Source organism: Esox lucius, chromosome 9 (genome assembly GCF_011004845.1).
Source record: "Esox lucius isolate fEsoLuc1 chromosome 9, fEsoLuc1.pri, whole genome shotgun sequence".
Taxonomy (NCBI): domain Eukaryota; kingdom Metazoa; phylum Chordata; class Actinopteri; order Esociformes; family Esocidae; genus Esox; species Esox lucius.
In genome coordinates this window covers 10,948,800-10,968,524 of record NC_047577.1, presented here as the reverse complement: position 1 = coordinate 10,968,524, position 19,725 = coordinate 10,948,800, and the positions used below count along the sequence as shown (strand labels likewise).

General features: G+C 44.9%; 1 protein-coding gene across 2 annotated transcripts in view; it reads right to left on the bottom strand.

Moving 5' to 3' along the window:
• rbm20 (RNA binding motif protein 20) overlaps positions 1-19,725 on the bottom strand; it is a 56,125-nt gene that overhangs the window by 3,984 nt on the left and 32,416 nt on the right. The window contains exons 1-12 of one of the 2 annotated variants that reach the window (XM_020049893.2): positions 18,211-18,311; positions 17,764-17,992; positions 16,458-17,360; positions 13,954-14,015; positions 12,726-12,838; positions 11,236-11,339; positions 3,614-3,760; positions 2,647-2,778; positions 2,342-2,421; positions 1,473-2,205; positions 599-1,307; positions 307-417 (exon numbers count right to left, since the gene is read on the bottom strand). In XM_020049893.2, the coding sequence (XP_019905452.2) occupies positions 307-417; positions 599-1,307; positions 1,473-2,205; positions 2,342-2,421; positions 2,647-2,778; positions 3,614-3,760; positions 11,236-11,339; positions 12,726-12,838; positions 13,954-14,015; positions 16,458-17,360; positions 17,764-17,992; positions 18,211-18,296 (3,409 nt within the window). In that variant the 5' untranslated portion in view covers positions 18,297-18,311. Of the gene's footprint in view, positions 1-306; positions 418-598; positions 1,308-1,472; positions 2,206-2,341; positions 2,422-2,646; positions 2,779-3,613; positions 3,761-11,235; positions 11,340-12,725; positions 12,839-13,953; positions 14,016-16,457; positions 17,361-17,763; positions 17,993-18,210; positions 18,312-19,725 lie in introns of those variants that run through there. The other variant, XM_010872759.4, reaches the window with a different exon arrangement.

The window sequence follows — 19,725 nt, the reverse complement described above, 5'->3', positions numbered from 1 at the left end:
AAGGCAGTGTTACAGCTAATTGCATGTTTCAAGATTTACACATTTCAGTGAGAGAATTATTTGTAGTTTTTGTTTAACTGGTATCTGAGTGAGGGCGACTAACAAACTCTGGTTTCTAATACAAACAACTGACCGGCCGATGCTCGAACACATTTGAAAAACGCACCTTGTGAATTCTGCTATTCCAACTCTCAACAGTGGTAGTTTGTGGTTGTTTTTAAACCTGTATCTGCAGGCCAGTTTCCCCCCCGCAGGTCACATGTTGCCCGTACCCCACCTAGATGAAGAAATTAACCCTGTGCTTACCTAGAGGGATGCTGTGTTCACTAATAGCCTTCTCCTGCTCCATAGAAGGGGAATATGCCTTAGTGTCTGGCTGGTTTATAGGACATGCGATGTGTGTCAAATTCTGGACAACTGCGAAAGAGAAGCGAACATTAGAAACATTGGCTAATCTTCAATGAAAAATGTGCAACAGCTAATTGGTCACCATCACAATTGGTCACAATAGGAAAATCGCAAATTCATGAAGGTGAAGATTCCCTGCCAGTAAAACGTGAAATAAAAACAAAATGTCCCCCTTGAAAGTGTTCATTACCTCTTGCAGGAGTACCTGCCTCAGGCTGGGAGTCTTTACGGTCTGTCACTGTGGCTGGGACTTGCTTCTCCACATCCTCCATCTTGTGTATTTCTTCCTGTGTCTTGTTGCTTTCACGTGCGCTGACATGATTGTTCAGTGTGTCGTGCACTGGTGTCTGCCCAGTCAAACATGTCTCCTCGAGGGCTGCCTTGAACTCCAGGGTAGGAAAATCATTCAGCTTTGAACCGGCCGTTTCTGAAGCCACTGAGACAGCCGGTAGAGGGGGAGGTGGAGGGGGCAGACGAGAGGCTTCGGGCGATGTCAAAATATCCTCTGCCTTCTCTGTGTGCGCAGAATCCCCCAGCCCACTGACGCCACCTCCTCTCCCTGACTCCGTCTCCTCTCTTGGGGCCGACTCAATCTCAGGACAGGGTTTGGAGGCCGTCCGCAGAGCCTCCTCCGCCACCTCCCCTGTAGGGCCCGTGGCCGAGAGCGACGGGTCGTCGTGCTCCTGCAGCTCGGGGAGGTCCGGTTCAATGATGGAGTCATCCTCCCCGACCTCGTCGACAGTGACCAGCTCCTCCATGTTCTTTGGGTACCAGCACTCGCCTTCCGTGTCCTCGCCACTCTCCCACTCCGCTTCAGCGGCCCTTTCTCCCTCGTGCTTAGCGCTTCGTGGCGGAGACGCAGACTTCTCTTTTGACGGCTGGTCCTCGGCGGTTGCTCCCTGTGAACCAAACAGTGAACATTGTGGATTACATTGTGGAATACATTGTGGATTACATTGTGGATTACATTGTGGATTACAGGTGAGCAGGCAGCACGGTTGAAATAACACCTCAAATGTAGTTCGGCTGATTTCCAACAACACAAAACAGAAAAAGATTCTCACATTATGTTCCGTAGCCTCTTTCTCCGGTTTCTCTGTGTCATGCCTCTTGGTTGGTTTCTTGCTCCTGCCTCCCTCCTGTCTCCTGTTCTCGGCTGTCTTGGCGGGAGGGGGCTGTGACTCCTGGTGCCTGGGTCTACTGTGGTAGTCGCCTCCGTCCCTCCTCTTCGTCTTGGTTCTCCCCTCCTCATGCCTCTCATACTGCGGCCTCAAGGGCATCTCCGGCTTGTACACTTGCTCTTTTTTGTAGAAGTCCTCATCCTCATCCATGTTCCTGTAGGAGGGGTAGTGGGGCATGCCCTGAGGGCTACCCCGGGGGTGGGGGTGCCAGTCCCCACCCCGGTTCCCTCCCCTCATGCCTTCGCCTCCTCCACTTCCTCTTTCCTCCGCCGAGCGCGGACTGATTCGCTCCGGGGGTTTCGGGTACGGCTTGTTCCGTCGATCGTGCATCCTCCCGTTAGACCTGTCGTCGTCCGCCACGCCTCCGTTCCTCCACGCCGCCTCTTCCCTCTCCCGGTCTCTTTCCCGCTCCTCGTCTCCCCTTCTCATGTGTTGCGCGGTCCAGTCCCAGGAGCCCCGTCGTGGCCCGTTGCCGCACCCCCGCTCCGGCCCTCCTCGGCAGGGGGCCCCAGGAGGACTGTGGGCAGAGCTACAGGAGGTGAAGCTCGGGCTGTGGGAGCGTGGGCTCAGGGAGCGGCTGATGGGACTACGGGACCGTGCCCTCTCTGGCATGTAGCTGAGAGGGAGGAACAGACAGCAAACATTTTGATCCACTATGCAGCTTTTGTCCGTCATTCTAGCCAGGCCACCGAGGACATGCAAGTGCAAACAGAGGAAAAGAGAGACAAAGAAAGAAGGATGTGTTGTCTTACTGATCAACCTCCTGCATCTCGTCCCTTTCCCTCTGAGAATTGATGTCCTGGATGATCGTGTCCACATCTTTGCCTGGTTTCTAGATACAGAGGGAACAGTGTTAAACACTAAAACATATTGACAGAATACAGCACCGGTCTTCAATACGAGGTCTCATTGACCAAAGTGTCCCCCAAATGAAAATGTGCATATGCAAAACAAACGACAGAGGCAGTTGTTCCTGAATGAGCTATCCCTACTGAATCCACATTAACTGAACTGAAAATGAACAATTGTCAGTATACAATACGTGGGTTTAGCTCACCTTGAGCTGTAACTCTTTGTATCTCTTGGACATCCGGATTAGTAGTTTCTGATCATTGATGGTGGCTGGAGACAGCTGGTAGTATTGAACCATAGCCTGGGCCGCTTCGATGTATGCCATCTCCAAAAACGCCTGTGGGACAAACTGCATTTAGATGACATTCTGTGACAGCTTAAAGTCCTTTCCATTGACATATCTACAAGGTCTCAGCCAATCTCCTAAAATCCCAGCCGGGCTATCACGTTTAATTAGTATTGTAAATCACAGGGAACAGTTACTATCCAGCTGAAATGAATTCTGGGTAAACAGCACTCATGATTTTAGTATCACTGGTGAGCCCCTTGAAAATGATCAGCGGGTAAAGTTAAAATAGTATCTGATAAACAAAACTACAGACTGAGTGAGATGTCAAGTTGATGATTAAGAAAATGTCACGACACTATTTGACCCTGCCAATACCGTAGCATACCAGAAAGGGCCTGTGCTCAACACTGGCTGTTAACTCCATGTACCTTGGGTATACCGCAAATATTCAGACTGGGGAAACACTGTCAATGTTTTGGAGTACTTCTTATGTTGTTACAAAACACTGTGAATGTTTCAGAGTACATCTGCTCTATTACAAAACACTGTGGGAGTTTCAGAGTACTTCAATTCTATTATAAAAGCCTTTTTGTGTATTGTAACAGTTACATCGTTTTTTACATTTTCAAAAACACTCTTCAGACACCAGATCTCATTTTAGGTGCACAACATATTATTGCGAAAGCACAGGTTTGTCCTCAGGGCCATTCCCAATTCTAAAGTCCACTGCTAGCAGTCTTTTGGAAAGGCCTGAGTAGTTTGTATCTCATCTGGTTGGACCAAAAACAAGCTGCCATTTTGTCTCATCTGGGACTGGAAGCCTTGGGTTAGGCACTTGTTTACTTTAAAAGAAAAATGCATTAAAAAAAAAAAGACTCTGTACCTGATGGGTGGAGCGCATGAGGATGTAGTTGGTGACTTTGCCGAAAGGCAGTCCCAGGTTGATGACATCATTCTCTGTGCAGCTGCCCTCTGGGAGATTGCATATGTGGACAACTCGGCCTGGGACCGATTTCCGTGGAGGAAATGTCTAAATAAAGACAGATAAGACAAAAGCTTTACTTATTATGTTTATTATTGTAAAACAAATACTGAGATTTATGAAATGTATGAATATTTAACATTACTCACACTCCAAAACACAGATCAATTACAGACATGCTTCTGTCTATAAGAAAACATGACAGTCCAGGAAAGACAAATGCCAATGTTTGAAAACAGGTCCGCTGTTTTAGAGAAATGCAGAAATGCAGACTCCTCCAGGTTGTTGTGTAATACCCCTTCAGCATTATCACACCCTCAGCTACAGAATGGGACACATCCCTCCACCCCTTGAGTGTCTGCTAACACCTCAGGGGCTCCGATATTAATAGACCCTGATACGGTCACCATGACAGCAGGACAATGATCATTTTAGAATACTGACAAGGCCCAGACATCCACAGAGCATGCACGTATGCGCGCGCACACGCAAGCACACACACACACACACTCACACAACAGACATCCAAGTCCTCTTTGTCGCTAATCTCCCTGGATCGCCAAGTATAGCAACCCCTTCTGCTCCTTAACCTCCTCCACCCCCCCTCAAACTCTCCTCTCTCCCCCCCATTGGTGGAGTGAAGACACACCCTGTTTCGGCACCGAGGTGAATACACCTGGCCTACAATGACGAGGGCGTTGAACACTTCCCCACAACGGCCGAGGCACTGGATCGTGATTGGTCCACATATGGTACCAATCAATCAGTGAACAGAGGGCTGGCTCAAGCATGCAGAGCGCTTCCTGTATATATACAGCGCAGTTGTACCATCGGGTCAGACACTATACTACAAAAGAGAAAAAAGTCATTTAACATTGGTGGCTTTTGATTCATCAATCCAGTGACGTAATTACAAAGAAATGGAACTACAGTGTCTTCACTGCTGAGCCCCCGTACCGGGACAGTATCCTTGATGCAAACCAACCTTTCAGGTCCCTTTAAAATACAGTTATTGTGCCACTTTTGAGATTCACATGATGTTCTGTGGCCAGAAACTACCGTATCTGTCTTCTGTAGATCGTTTGTACGGGCTGGAGTTCAGCTTCAGGTCATGTTCACAGAAACAAACAATAAACAACTGAACAGCACCTAAGCATCCTACATGCCCAGTTAAGAGCCGCCCATGACTGAAGTAAACCTCTGACCTCTGTAATCCAATTGCATTTGTCACATGCACCAAAGCCCCCGCTACGAAGCCCTTTCCCAAGCCCTCGCCGTTAAAAAGAATGAAAATATAAAATCATACAGTAAAACGCCTGTCAAAGCATGCTACAGATGGATTCCCACTGCAAAGAATTCACGTAAAAACAGTGATTGGCCCCCTGGTCATGGTTTGAATTAGCTGTCTTCAACCATGACAGTAGCCAGGGACAGGCCGTCCAATTAGCCTGACAGACAGGCCCACATGCGGGACAGGGTGGTGTCTGATTCCCATGGGTCTGGGCCCAGGTCTGAGCATGTAACCGTAACCAGGGCCAGGATCAATGCAGTTGTCTTCACAAAGAACTTGTCCCGAGAAAACCCGACACCGACCAAGGTTCTTACGAGAGGTGGCGTGTTCAGAGGGAAGAGGGGCTACGGGGATCGGGTACGAATAATCCCACTGTTCTACATGTTCCCTTTGACGGCCAAGTCCACCCCCAACTCAACGGTCCTGCAATGTAAAAAAACACTAAGAAATATCCAACGTGATGTTGCGATGCTCTTCTCATGCTGGAAGACAGGTAAAACGGGAGGTGAGTCTCCAAACAGCAGGTCTGCATAGCTAAGTGTTTTCAATAAGCAGCACTAATACATCTGAGGTTGTGTAGACTAGCACGTGATGAGTTGTGAATAGAACGTGTTACTGCGCTGGTACTGTCCCCTAAGACCCTAACCCCAAACCACGGTTAGAACCCTAAAAAGTACAAGGATCACCCCAAGATAAATACCAAAATCTTAACACTTCAGGATTAGAAAACCAAGACGTTACATCCAAAGACCTAGATGAACACGACCCTGAAGATTGGAACAAAGAATTTACAACCCAATATTATTACGAAGATCTTCAGCCCGAACATTAGTAGGTGGTGTTTTAACAACACTGCTACTGTGCTGCTGCCTTTGACTCATCCCCAAAACCACAACGTTAATCCGTCCAAAGCCCTGATTGCCTACAGGGTTTAATATCTATCGTATAACTGCCTCTGGCCCAGCGCAGGAGTTTGACGGTTTCAGATGTGAGAGTGATAATTCTATCAATGGCCCTTTGCCAATGCTAGGCTAGCTCTCTCTCTCTCTCTCACACACACACACACACACACACTCACACACTCAAACACAGAGAAACCTGCGGTCAGGTCTCTGTAAACAGCTACAGCAATAGGCTGTTAAAGTCGTTAAGGTGAAAGAAAGAATATAAGTCTTGCAAATGGACTGGCTGCATGGTGGCGTTGGGTCAGACAGAGGGTTTCTATCATTATTCTACAAGATTCAGTTATACAGAATTAACTGTTCCCTTTAACACTCTGATTAAGGCTTTGACACACAAAACAATGTCAACTCTTTAAAGGCACATTTGACAGAATTACAGTACATTATGTCCACAGAACATCCTTGGCAACAAGGCCAGGGTGGAGTAGATTTTCTTTGAACTATACATCTTAAACCCTACCCTGTCATTGAATTACACTACAATGCTTTTTGAAGTTGATGAAGGTTCAAATACACCGTTCTGATTATAATAACAGCTGCAATATGGCATAAGACATAGAAAACTACTTCTAAATGGAAAAAACTCCATCAAATTGTGTATATTAATATATAAAACATTCCATGATTATGAACCTGAAGTAAATGTTTTTGTGGATCTTGTTTTTTTAAATTATAGATCTAACTTTTTAAAACCACATATGTCCCTTTTATATGTGTTGCTATCATATGGATTGAATAATACTGTTTGAAAAAAATTGCCTTAAAATTACTTGATATCAAAACGAGATTTTCTAACTGTTCCCTTGAAATGTCATCTTGTGTCAACTCTCCCAGAGACATTATTATATCTGATTGGTGCCATCTACAAAATTACAGATGACTTGGACATGTTTTACCTAAATAGCACTTTTGTTGTCCCAAATACATTTTTGGACCTCACAACCATATGGAGACATCGTTTCACATTTTTCCCTGATTTAAAGGTCCAGGTAGAAAAGGTGGTGTAGGTAATCATGTGAATATTGTCAGCTTTTATTTTGAAGACAAATTAGTAGAAATTATTCACTTTTTATTCACTTTTGAAATACAGCCAAACGATGGCGATTACTTTTTCCGTCGGGGCTGCAGCCGCACAGCGCTCTCTCTCAACCAATCAATATCTTACGCTACGTTTCAAGAGGCGAAGCTGTTGGATCGTCCAAATGTCGATGAATGTTTGAATCGTGTCCCTGAAGGACCAGGGTGCAGACCACAGCGGGCCATCACATCTCTCCTGGTGAATTCAGGGCGCGGCCACTCCACAGGATCACATTACGGAACATAATAAGCCCCCGGTGGTTGGTCTACTAAACCCATTTCCCGAAGATCCGTGTGACTCAATCGGGTTGGGCTTTAAATGTAAGCCAACGTTAATTTCGTTTGTTGTCGTCGTGATCTGATCTGTGATCAGAGCCTGTAGAAGGTCACAGATCAACAGGTAGGAGGCACATATTCACATGGTAGGACGGATATTCACATGGTTTTTTACCCCTGTCAACAAAATGGTAATGGTATTAATTACCACGGTAAATAATCAAATGTTTTCATCTGTCAATGCACGTTTTCAAGCATTAAATCGTAACGTCACCCGACTGTTTATCTACAACTTCACTGTATTTAATTAGCGTGTCAGAGAAACACTTAAAACCACTTAAATCTAGCATTAGACACCGCACCAACTTTCACAGAGAGTAAACCTGGAGCTCGACTTTAACATCGGACAACAGATGTCACAAACAAATGTGAAGCTACCAAGAGTTTGCCCGTGAATCAACAGCTTTCCCACCGACACATTCATGTGGGATCACCAAAGGGCGGCCTGCGAGGCTTGTATTTTGCTTGGAACACTAAAACTGCCATCTGTTAGGTAGTTTGTGGTGGGGACAGGTGGAGTGTTTATAGGGGCTAACATTAGCACACGTATTAAAGGTTTGCCACTGGCATAATGAAAGGCCTCGTAAATAACCGCCCGTCAAATCGCCATCGGCTTCCATGGACGACTCACGGTCCACATCAAATCTACCCAGCTCCTATATCTGTTCGCGCATGCAGAACGGCTAAGAGAGCACCAAAAGGCTGAGTTCAGGGAGGTTTTTTAGTATTTCCTGGAATCCACAACAAAGGATTTTGAATATAAAAAAAAGGGCTAAGCTTAGTTTTGCTATACCATGCTATACCGTTCAGTATGGAGTAACAGGGAATAAATGTGAACACTGTTAGTTGGCCTATAAGGTGCTTATGCCGGGTTATCGGTTTGAATCAGAAGACAAAGCGCCCAGGAGGAAATGCGAAAACACCCATGGAGGGACTTGCTCCCCATATATTCTCACTGTTGATGGCTGTCACTGCATCCCAGAACTTCAGAATACTTAACCCGGGAAAGCTCCACCTATAAATGTCACCCTGAAATTGGACTACACATCATTGAGGCAATAGGTCTCCTCTACAGGTGAAAAAAGCCAGAGTGAGACCTCACATCAACAACAGTTCTGCCGAACACAAACAGACACACATACTTACAAACACAGATCTTAGGGGAGCCACAGAAATGTGTCATCACCCTCTTTCCAGTCCATGGACAGTCACTTTCACATTGAAGATGGTCCCATCGGTGTGTGTGTGTGTGTGTGTGTGTGTGATGCCACCCCTCTGGTGGTCAGACAGGTCCAGTTGGTGCTTTTCAGGATGAGTTCATCCACCAAAGAACTCCTGTCTCCCAGTCTCTTCTGTAAAATAGATCTCTGTCGCCAGCAGGACACTAGTGCTGATGTGGTCTTTCATTTTTAGTAATTTTAACAGGCTCTTAACGGAGTTAACTGCCTTGCTCAAGGGCACAACGACAGCTTTTTCACCTATTAGGCTCAGGGATAGGACCAGCAACCTTACTAGCCACTATGTTATCTGCTTTCCCATTCACCTCCTCCCGGAAACATTTGGGGGCGACTTTCTCTCACCCTCACCGCCTCCCCATGCTAACTTGTCGAGCTCGCTCGCTCTTTATCTCACCCCTTCTTCCCCCCTCCGACTCTTCGGGAAAAACATTTTGGACGACTCGCTCCCTCCCTCATGCCCCGTTCCTCCTCATCTGGAGTGTGCTTTACATGGCTGCCGTGATGAACAGACACCCATCAACAGCTGCTATTTTCTCCCTCATGTCAAGGACCCAAGGGCATAGAGAACTATGTTGCAGGGGGAACATAGTAGAGAGCTTCCATTGCCCTGCTGAGGAACTAGGAATAAACAGAGATTGCCCAAGCCACAAAAACAATTCTCTGCCTTCATGAGGGCATAAATAACTTTTCCGCCTTTGCGTTACGGTACCGCGCGGCCGTCACGTTAAGTTGTTCATTCACAGACAGGGAGACCTTCAGGGTTAAAAGCTTTCATCCACATGGTCGGGGCGTGGATGTTCGGCGACGGCCGACTAAACGTCACTACGCCCTGTAAGCTGTTGGCTCTGGCCATTTGCGATTTCCTGTCACCTCCTCTCATTACCTCTTCTCCTGCCACCTCCTTTCATCACCTCTTTTTCTGTCTCCTCCGCTCACCTTTCCTTAAGTAGGATGGAGAGGGCCTCTTGACTGGATTTAAAAGGGCCCTTGTGTCACGTTTACGCCTGAGACTCCAAGACAAAGTGCCCTGATGGTGTGTATCATGGTTTCTTCCTCATGCACCACACTAAAACAATTATTAAACCCTTTGTACCACGCTGAAACAGTTACTAAACCCTTTGTCCCACACAGAAACAGTCACTAAACCCTTTGTACTACGCTGAAACAGTTACTACACCCTTTGTACTACGCTGAAACAGTTACTACACCCTTTGTACCACGCTGAAACAGTTACTACACCCTTTGTACTACGCTGAAACAGTTACTACACCCTTTGTACTACACTGAAACAGTTACTACACCCTTTGTACTACACTGAAACAGTTACTACACCCTTTGAAACAGTTACTACACCCTTTGTACCACGCTGAAACAGTTACTAAACCCTTTGTACCACGCTGAAACAGTTACTAAACCCTTTGTACCACGCTGAAGCAGTTACTAAACCCTTTGTACCACGCTGAAACAGTTACTGAACCCTTTGCAGTCTAAGTGGCACTATGTATGAACATTTATGAACAATGAATCACTTTAAATAATCCTTAAAGATAAATGCTTCCACATTCTTCACCTGCAATCAGAATTGAGTCTGTCAAACCCGTTAAAGAGAAGCCCCAATCTCGTCATTTCATACACATTTTTTTAATTGGCATGTAACGGCGTAATTTATGGAGGATATCAGTTCAAAATAAATAAAAGAAAAAATGCTCCAAATTTATCAACCAAAATAAACCACTGACTTATGGAAAATGATCAAAATCTATTTTGCCGAAGTCAACATACTGTACTGTGCCAGGGAAGTGATAACATATGTTGGACCCAATATATCACTGAAGAGAAACAGAAATCCGGTCACTAGACCAACGTATCAAGACAGGCATCGAATTACAAAGTTAGCCGGCAATATAAGCTTTAATGGAGTTAAGTTGTCGAGCAAAGACAAAAGCCTCCTGTTGTCTGGTCGATTGGTGTGCTCCCACTTCCATCTGCCAGAACAGCTTAGACATAGCTTAGTTATAGCTTAAACACCGTTAAAATGCTTATGCCGAATACAAAAGAGATATGGATGAAAGCCAGTGTAAAACTAAAACAAAAGTTCGCATCAGTCTATATGGAAGATCAGATATGGTTCTTGAAAATAATTATAATACACACTGTATTCAGTAATGGAAATTCCACTGCTTATCACTCTTATTTAAAAATATCTACAGCACAATATCAGTGTCCATGTGAAAACATTGCATTTCTACACTGAGTTTGAAAGTTCTAACGGATGACTTAATCAAACTTTAAAACATATTAAAAACAGTGATTTGCAAACAGTATGATACACATACATAATAGCCTCCACCCGGCAAACAAAAAACTCATTGCAGGTTTTTTTTTTTTTTTATCTTTCAATTATAACTGTCAGAGTTTATACCTTTTTTTATTTTAGTGCGATTTTCTTTTCAATATTTTGTTTTTTAACCACAAAATATACCCTGGCATAGCGTTTTTGTTTTTACTAGTTCAAATACCACAAACTGTACAAATCTGTCCACACACACAGCTGCATAATGGAGCATGTACGTAGTAGTCACTTATCCTGATAAGCAAAAGCAAAAACATTTGTCTGACCTGTGACCCGGGTGGGAGTTGAGTAAATCCAGCCCCTGACATGGAATAAGTCTTTAAGGATGTGGCTGGTAGGTACACGTTAGTGTTAGCTCCGGACAGTACATCTGGAAAAAAAAACATGGAGGAGATACAGGGCTGTGAACCATGGGAGGTTTTGTAGCTTAAAACTGAAAATGGAACTTGGAGTTAATTGGCGTTGACTCATTGTCATCCTTAGACTGAAAGGACTAGGTGTAGTTCACAATTTTCAAAAACAATATAAGAAATTCTATTCCGAAAAAAACTTAAAAATTTGTTTAGTAACAATAATATTGTGTTTTCAAAAACCTAGAAAGTAGTGTAAAAACACGAGTTGTACACATCTGAAACTCAGCAGGTCTACTGAAACGTCCGCAAAAATAGAAACAATTTGAGTTGAATAAATACTGCAAATACACCACATTACTTACTAGTATTTTAACAACATTATTCTCTGTATTTTGTAAGTGGTATATAAGGGCTGCATCAAAGCAATATCAACACAAGCAGGTTAGTCACTAATCCTCAGGGGTGAATTAAACAGATGCGGTCAGGTACGGCATCCCGGCAAAACAAGTAATTAAATAATGGTGGGGGATTTACCAAACATTTAAACAGAACGACAAGAAAACTTTGGGCAACTGCAATGACATTTAACATAGATGCACGTCAACTTCCTGAAAAAAAAGCTGACTTTAAAAAAACAAATGTACCCTCCAAAAGGTGCCAGGGTGTGATGAAGAGACGGAAAATAAACGTCTGAGACAGATAATTGACCGTACAGAATTGGATGCATCAGTTGAGGTTGTAATGGTACAAATGTGGAAAGTTGCTCAAATTAATTCCTTTAGTCTTTTTCGATTAATAGGCTAACTAGCTCCTCTAGTTGTGTGACTAGACCAACGTAAAATGTGTTTCTATGCTTGTAACAAAGGTTGGGTGCTGTAATCCCCACACTGTATGTCGCAAAATCTAAAACCAGATCCATGCACCAGCAGGCTAAAATTAGAAACCTTTCAACACACATCCATCCCATATCTTGCACATACACTATTTCCCCTCTAAAAAAAAAAACGCCCAAAACATCGACCTCCAACCTGACGCCTGTGAAATAAAAACACGCACACATTTCAGGTTTTACTATTTTGCGAGGGCCCCAAAAAGGCATTCCCATTTTTCTAACACTAACCCTGAACCCGACACCCTCCAAACCCTTAACCCCAAAACCAAACATTAACCTACACCTAACCATTTCATCACGGAGCACCCGTGACGTGTCCCCACAATGTTTTTCCTTATTCTACGAATCTTCTGGAATGGAAAAACAAAGAGACACAAACAAGGACAGCCACACACATACACACACATACACACACACACACAGGAAAACTGACAAACACACACACACATACACACAGAGAAAGGGAGAAACACACACACTGACACCCAGAAACACACACACTCCAACCTACCTTGATTGGCGGCAGCAGAGTAAGCCATGGAGTTATTCCCTCCGAGGGTGTTTCGGCATCCTTCAGACGACCCAGTGGGACCGTAGGGGACAGCTCCTGCTGCAGTGTTAGCTCTGCGGATGGAAGCAGCGCCACGGAAGATTCGTTTTAACTTCCTGACTGACAGAACGATTAGCCCCCCCCCTGCCCCCCCTGCTGCGCCGCTTTGTCCTCACTGACTCAGCTGTCTTGCTGAGTTAATGGTAAAGCAAACGTGTGACATCAGGCTAAATCGCATTATGCTGTCCCATTCACTCCTGCGACTGAATGGGTATAAAGCCAACGGCGTTGTTTCGGGCATAACGCGTCTTCTGCAGCGGCGCTAAGCGGAGGCTAGTTTTAACTAGACTGACGGACTACCCTCCACTCAAATATCCGTGTCTGCTGGTTGTATCTTGTGACAGGGGAGCTCAAGTCTCAAATTCGTGATCTATTAAGGCTGTGAGTGTAAAAGACTGTACGTGTAAAATGAAATCCCACTGCACTTTTGGGATATTAACAAACAAAATATCAATAAAATAACTACATAGAACAGGCATGAAAGGAGGGAATTAAGGTAGAGAAATTGTCACAAGAATATGGTCACTAAACTTGTTAGTTTCAGAAACGAACGCCTGTAACTAGTTCTAGTAACGGAGTTACTAATTAAGGAATATTCATATTAACTAAAAATATTCATACTAAAATATTCATGAAAGGAAGAGTTCCAACCTGCATGTGGCTTGAAGGCAACAAACGCATATCAAATGTATGTTGCATAAACTTGCAAAAGAAAATATAATTCATTTTTTTGTCACAATTTACAATTTGAGAGCCCCTTAATAAAGGGTTTATAACAGGTCTATAATCATGATATTAATCCTCTATAATGCATTAATAATGTATTTATGAACCTTTTATATAAAACGCCTTATTGTTAAGTGTTCCAATATTTGACTAGCTTGTATCTGACTGAAAATCGCTCAAAGAACACAGCACAGTAAGGCACAGACACTTAAAACAAAGATCAAACCTCAAACACGTTTAAAGAAAGCCGTCTCCTCGAACCAACAGTCTGACTGGACCCCTCGGCCCACATGACTCAGCAGTGACACCCAGGCAGACAGCTGTTTCCAGCACACACAGAGGCACCCTATTTTGCCGTTAAAACTGATTTTTTTTTAACCCCCCCCCCCCCCCGACAACTCACCCGTCACAGTACAGGGAACGGTTCTGCAGGTGTAGCTTGCCCTTCACGTGCTGGTCCCAGTCCTGGAAACACACAGCCGGCCAGACTGAGTCAGACAGACAGACACCCAATCCCAAAACAGTAGCCTTTTACCTAGGGGCTCGGAGCAAAGAGCAACTGCTTCTGTTGTCAGATCTGGTTGTGCTGCGAAGCCAGCTGCTGTTGCCTGTGGAATACAGTAGGAGTGCCACTACAGTTCTCTGCCCCCATTTGGCAAGACGGCAGAAAACCGGAATCCGGAGCCGTAGTATTATCACCACAACACAAACACTAATTAGCAAATTGCCCGTACCGACTGCTGCATTAATAAACACTCCATTAGCCATTTTATAACAGCAAGCCAATCCAAGACCGAAAGAGAGTGGAAAAAAGCTACCCCTGGCCAGTACAGTAGTATGGTTCAGGCCGGCGTGAAGTGCGAAGATGGTAGTTGTCTTTGTTGTGCTGTGATGTTTTTACAGCTCACAGACTGCAGTTCCTCACACCCCTATTCAAGGAAGAACCATTCACAGGCCAGGTCAGTTCAAACAACCTTATGAACATGTGTGTAGCAAAGTAACCAGCATGGGTCTATTTGCACAACAACTTTAATTATGTTAAGGTTAACAAAGACAGACGGTACATTCCTTTACCATGTAAAATATAAATTGTCGGTCGCCCAATGTCACTCACACTTTCACTTCACACACACCCCACGGATAACTGCAGTGAGAAGTTTGTAGACACGTGATGAAATGGAAGGTCAAAGGTCGCTTCCTGTTGCCAACAAATATAGTATATAGCTAGCAGTTTAGATCCACCCAGAAATGTTACTATCTGAAAATCTCCGCTACCTCTGACACAAATGGCTTGTTTCTACCTCTGACACAAATGGCTTGTTTCTACCTCTGACACAAATGGCTTGTTTCTACCTCTGACACAAATGGCTTGTTTCTACCTCTGACACAAATGGCTTGTTTCTACCTCTGACACAAATGGCTTGTTTCTACCTCTGACACAAATGGCTTGTTTCTACCTCTGACACAAATGGCTTGTTTCTACCTCTGACACAAATGGCTTGTTTCTACCTCTGACACAAATGGCTTGTTTCTACCTCTGACACAAATGGCTTGTTTCTACCTCTGACACAAATGGCTTGTTTCTACCTCTGACACAAATGGCTTGTTTCTACCTCTGACACAAATGGCTTGTTTCTACCTCTGACACAAATGGCTTGTTTCTACCTCTGACACAAATGGCTTGTTTCTACCTCTGACACAAATGGCTTGTTTCTACCTCTGACACAAATGGCTTGTTTCTACCTCTGACACAAATGGCTTGTTTCTACCTCTGACACAAATGGCTTGTTTCTACCTCTGACACAAATGGCTTGTTTCTACCTCTGACACAAATGGCTTGTTTCTACCTCTGACACAAATGGCTTGTTTCTACCTCTGACACAAATGGCTTGTTTCTACCTCTGACACAAATGGCTTGTTTCTACCTCTGACACAAATGGCTTGTTTCTACCTCTGACACAAATGGCTTGTTTCTACCTCTGACACAAATGGCTTGTTTCTACCTCTGACACAAATGGCTTGTTTCTACCTCTGACACAAATGGCTTGTTTCTACCTCTGACACAAATGGCTTGTTTCTACCTCTGACACAAATGGCTTGTTTCTACCTCTGACACAAATGGCTTGTTTCTACCTCTGACACAAATGGCTTGTTTCTACCTCTGACACAAATGGCTTGTTTCTACCTCTGACACAAATGGCTTGTTTCTACCTCTGACACAAATGGCTTGTTTCTACCTCTGACACAAATGGCTTGTTTCTACCTCTGACACAAATGGCTTGTTTCTACCTCTGACACAAATGGCTTGTTTCTACCTCTGACACAAATGGCTTGTTTCTACCTCTGACACAAATGGCTTGTTTCTACCTCTGACACAAATGGCTTGTTTCTACCTCTGACACAAATGGCTTGTTTCTACCTCTGACACAAACAGTTAGTTAGCTCTGACACAGATGGCTAGTTAGCTAGCTTTTGATGGAACATGTTCAACGTTGAGTGGGCGGCGCTGGTTAGCAGCATTCCTAACCCTATTAAAAACACTTTCACTGTGTATGGAGTTTGACTGGTTGGCTCAGCCACATTATTAGCTCACAAGCTACCTTTCATGGGACATTGTGTAGATATATTGTATTATAAGAGAATGTACCGAATTTTCAATATTTGCTTAATTACTTAATTTCACTTCCAGTAAAAAATTAGCACTGAATAGTGTCGGGAATCATTTTGCCATATATATCGCTTATATCTATTTAAAATATTAAAAAATATCTCCCGGTGAGATTAAGACACTATTAGAAATGGCGGAGGCGCGTGTGAATGGGCAAATTGAGAAACAAGGGTGGATTGGAGGAAGGAGGGGTTAATTTGACATTTAGCAGTGATCCTCACTTCCTCCCATGCACCCACCTTGAGGTTGTAGACCTTCTTCTCACAGATGGTGCACTGGTGGGGCAGGTGGGAAGGTGGCACTGCAAGGTAGTCGTTAAGCTGGTGAGGGTGCAGTTGCAAGGATCCACCCGTAGACAGGGTCTCCTCAACCCCCTGCTGGGGCTGCTTGTGATATCCCAGAAACCCTTGGGTGCCTCCTGTGCCCGCCACAAAGGAGGAAGTAACACCCCTAGTGTCAGGGTTGAACTTGGGGTCAGCGGTTGGCTCCTCAGGGTTGTACAGTTCCCCTCTGGCACGGAACGGTTTCCCAGTTGCCGTCCACACTGTGGCCGTATTGGCAACCAGGTCCATGCCTTTCACTGTGTGGCCCCTGGTAGCCGGGCTTTTCCACTGCGGCTCGTTGAAAGTGTTCATGTTCGGCTCACTCTGATTCCCACCACAGAATCCACCTTGTTGTTGCTGGCTCTGATCACTCTGCCCATAGAAGTCCATCTGAAAGCCTTGGTTTGTACTCTTTGCCTGAGTCATGACTGGCACATACTGCCCTTGTCCATCTCCTACTTTACTTGATGCTGCGGACGTTGCATCCAGAAAGCCATACCGATCAGCAGGGTATGTTGATTCAGCTTTCTTGCCGTACTCTGATCCCCCATGCTGGTTGGCCTGTTGCTGCTGCTGTTGGTTCCCTGAAACACCTCCACCCCCATAATGGTTCAGTCTCACGTTACCATGGTTCTGGCTGAATCCGGACCCTACCAATGTCCCCATGGCGGCATTGGGGGGTAGCGGCGGTGGTGGAGGCGGTTGGAAAGCTAGGGCACCAGAGTGGAAACCACCCCCAACTGCCTGAGCATTCCCGACCATGGCCGAGGCCCTTAGCTGGTTGAAAAGAGGCTGGGACATGGCCACATTGGAGAGGACCTGTAACAGGAAGACAGTTACCAAGATATAGAAATATATTTGAAAATAAATGTGTTTTTCAGAATAAAGGTTTTTACTGTTTCAAAATAAAAGTCCAATCACGTACAGGTAAACCAACTAAAACAGGTGTGAGCAAATCCAGTCCTCAAGGACCTGATTGGTGTCACAACTTTCCCATAAACTGGCTAAACAAACTGCACAAATTCGAACATCAGGAAGGTTGTCTCATGAACCCCTGATGTTTCTTCTCTGCCGGTTGACAAGGTAACTAATGGAGTTGCATGTGCTAGCTTGGCCTGGGGCAAAGGTGTGTCAGCAAACAGACCCCCCCCCCCCCCCCGCCACACCCCCAAGGACAGGAGAGGACAATCTCTGAGTTAAACCAACCCAGGTAGTTACAGACCTGATTGAGGACACTGGCCGCTGCTGCGGCGTTGGCGTTTCCTCCCACGGCACCCTGGGCAAGTTTGAGACGGTGGAGGGTGAGTTGAGCCTGGAGCTGGGCAAGCTGGAGGCTGGCAGGGGTCAGGAGGAGCTGGGCGTTCTGGTGAGGACCACCCGCTCCACTCAGCTGATCCTGGCCGCCGCCCACTGGGTGGGGCTTGTTGTCATTGCCGTCCGACACGCCGGTGCTGTAGTTGACCAGGGAAAACAAACGCAAGCGAAAGTAGATATGAACCACGACTCCTAATCAGAAGGTTTGGGAAAGAAAGGTTATATAATAGAATAAAATTATAGTTTGTGTGGAACACTGCAACGCACTGCATAACAAAGGAACCGCTAGGAACAACATGTTTTGCAGCCCACATGGCAGCCCACCCGCAGGAGATATGAACGCTTATCCACATACCAAAGTACGAGACCCAGAGCCCTGCTGGCTGCGATTTGATGCGGACCGGGCGCTGTCCTGACGTATTCTGATGAATGTGCTCGCATGGCTAAACTTAGCCTCTTATGCTATCAATCAAATCTTGACGCAGCCCAGCCCTGAAACCACCAGCCGATAACCTGGACCCAGAACTAGAAGATCACAGGCCAATTGGATTCGGGGTAGGCAGGGTCAGCAAGGGAACGCAGTTTCATGCCGCATTCACGTGCCAGCCGTGACTAGGAAATGTTTTAATGTTCGACTTGCCAGCCACTTAAAGTCAGTGAAACGCCCCTTTCAACCTGTTAGGAAGATGGAAATGTCAGAACAATTACAGCCAGAACATTAGACACTGGTGGACGTGACTAATGTAGCTTTAGGAAGTAAAAACACAGATTTTTCCTTTAATTAGTCTCTGGATTCCAGATGTGAAATATGAGGAGGGTCCAAGTTATTACTGAGGTTTCCTCAGGAAATGGGAAAATGTGTGAGACATTTTAATGTATGTGATTTTTGCAACTGAATCTTTTTTGAGGATTAGCGCCTTGGTCGGTTGTGTTATTGGCTTGAAGAGTTGCCAGTTGGTCTCACGGTGACGGACGTTTCCACATCATAAAGTAATCATGTCAGGGCTAAATCAGATATCAGTTATGTGGTATACATGGAGGGACCAGTGAAAGGATTTTGTGGTGGTGATAGCACAATTTTAATCAGCCGCAACATACTGTCAATGCATTTCTGACAGATTAAATGAATAAAAAAATGTACCATCTAATATATACTTAATATATGTGCATATATGCACACTGACAGTGCAAAAGAAATTGTCTTTCTTTTACTTAAATAAGCGAATAAATTACACACTTCTGATCTGCTAGTATCCGCCAAAACGTGCTCCTCTGTTAACTTGTTCTGACTTCATGGTAACAAGATGACCTTATACTAATCTTTCTGACCTGCCGCGTTGCCGTGTTATATCACTGTGTCTTTGGTCCGACGGCCATTTATTACATTGGAAGTCCATGACGCCACGTCACCAGAGCCTTGTGTTAAAATGCCACACTAGTTTTTACTGAGTCTAGTTGCCCAACATGATGTTGAGACTTTAGGACCCCCACAGCAGCTGTCCTTTTAAATGCCGGTCTGTCTTTGGCAACTCCTTCTCAAAATGGCCTTGTAGTGGTATAGCTAGCCATCTGTAAAAAAAACAAACACTGATTTACGGCCCGCAAGCTGTAAAAGCACACAAATAACAACTGCATCAGTCAGTTGTCCTTTTGTCCAAGATAAAACTTCCCGTCAGGTCACAATGATTCCCTGTGTCTCTATCAGATCAGATCAGACTATATGCTTTAAGGCCCAGATAATACAAAGCTGTTTATTAAACGAGGATCAGTATACAGATAAATAAAACCGGGATGGGAACCCGCCCCTTTTATCCAAAACTCATCCACTCACTTATAAAAGTGAAAGCCCACTTTCTCCGATGGCTGTAAC